This window comes from Morus notabilis, unplaced genomic scaffold, assembly GCF_000414095.1.
Source record: "Morus notabilis unplaced genomic scaffold, ASM41409v2 C11339944, whole genome shotgun sequence".
Classification (NCBI taxonomy): domain Eukaryota; kingdom Viridiplantae; phylum Streptophyta; class Magnoliopsida; order Rosales; family Moraceae; genus Morus; species Morus notabilis.
In genome coordinates this window covers 1-902 of record NW_010385635.1, presented here as the reverse complement: position 1 = coordinate 902, position 902 = coordinate 1, and the positions used below count along the sequence as shown (strand labels likewise).

Here is a 902-nt window from a genome sequence, read left to right as displayed (position 1 = left end):
CAAAGACTTACAAAACACCTCCAACTGAAAAACAAAAAACTCATTTTTGTTCCCTTTCTTCCTCCTCTACCATCCCTCCCTCTGAGTCTGAGTTGGTGCATATTCTCCGAGATCTGCAAATTGCAAAAGTAAATTCGAAGGCAAAAAGCATCGAAAGCGGCCATGGCAGCGCCAGATCTTTTGTTCAATCTGAGGAACAACTTCTACTTGGGAGCCTTCCAAGCCGCCATTAACAACAGCGACCTCCCCAATCTCTCCCCCGACGACGCCGTCGAACGCGATTGCCTCGTTTACCGATCTTACATTTCTCTCGGAAGCTACCAGGTTTTTCTCTCTCTTCTTTCTCTCTCCGTTGGAAGTCTTCCATTCTGTATCTGGCTTTCCTTTTTGTCTGAATTTTGGATTTTGCTTTATCAGCTCGTGATCAATGAGATCGATTCCTCTGCCGCCACGCCTCTCCAAGCCGTCAAGTTACTCGCTCTCTACCTCTCTAGTCCCGATAGCAAGGTTCTTCTTTTCGCCTCGATCTGGAAGTTTCTTTGTTTGATTGGATGTTATTTTCATTGGAAATTGTTGATCTCGGATTTCGGATCTGAGATTTCTCTGATTTTGTAGTTTAGGTCAGTTTTTGATTGTTTTGCATCAATAGTTAGTTTTGGTGCATGAAATTTTAGCCATAATTTTACTCATGTAATTGAGCTAAAATTAGATCTGTCAAATCAAGCTGATCAATTTGTTAACTTCCTACTGCAGTATTAGCTGCATTTTCTTTCTCTTATGTGCATGTGGAGGGGTCTGCCAGTACCAGTTATTTAGAAATATTATTGCTGAATTATGTATGTATTTTAAAGGCAAGATGACAAAGCTCCACAAATCTTTCTTTCAGGCTCCAAAAAAAAAAA

At 40.9% G+C, this 902-nt stretch overlaps 1 protein-coding gene across 1 annotated transcript; it reads left to right on the top strand.

The window, feature by feature from the left end:
* Nucleotides 1-38: 38 nt before the first annotated feature.
* On the top strand, nt 39-507 carry LOC112094939 (coatomer subunit epsilon-1-like; the record flags this gene model as incomplete). The annotated part of the gene is made up of 2 exons (XM_024176638.1): nt 39-324; nt 418-507. Coding segments are annotated over exons 1-2 (252 nt in total), but the record flags the coding sequence as incomplete, so codon positions are not given.
* Between the last annotated feature and the right edge of the window lie 395 nt (nt 508-902).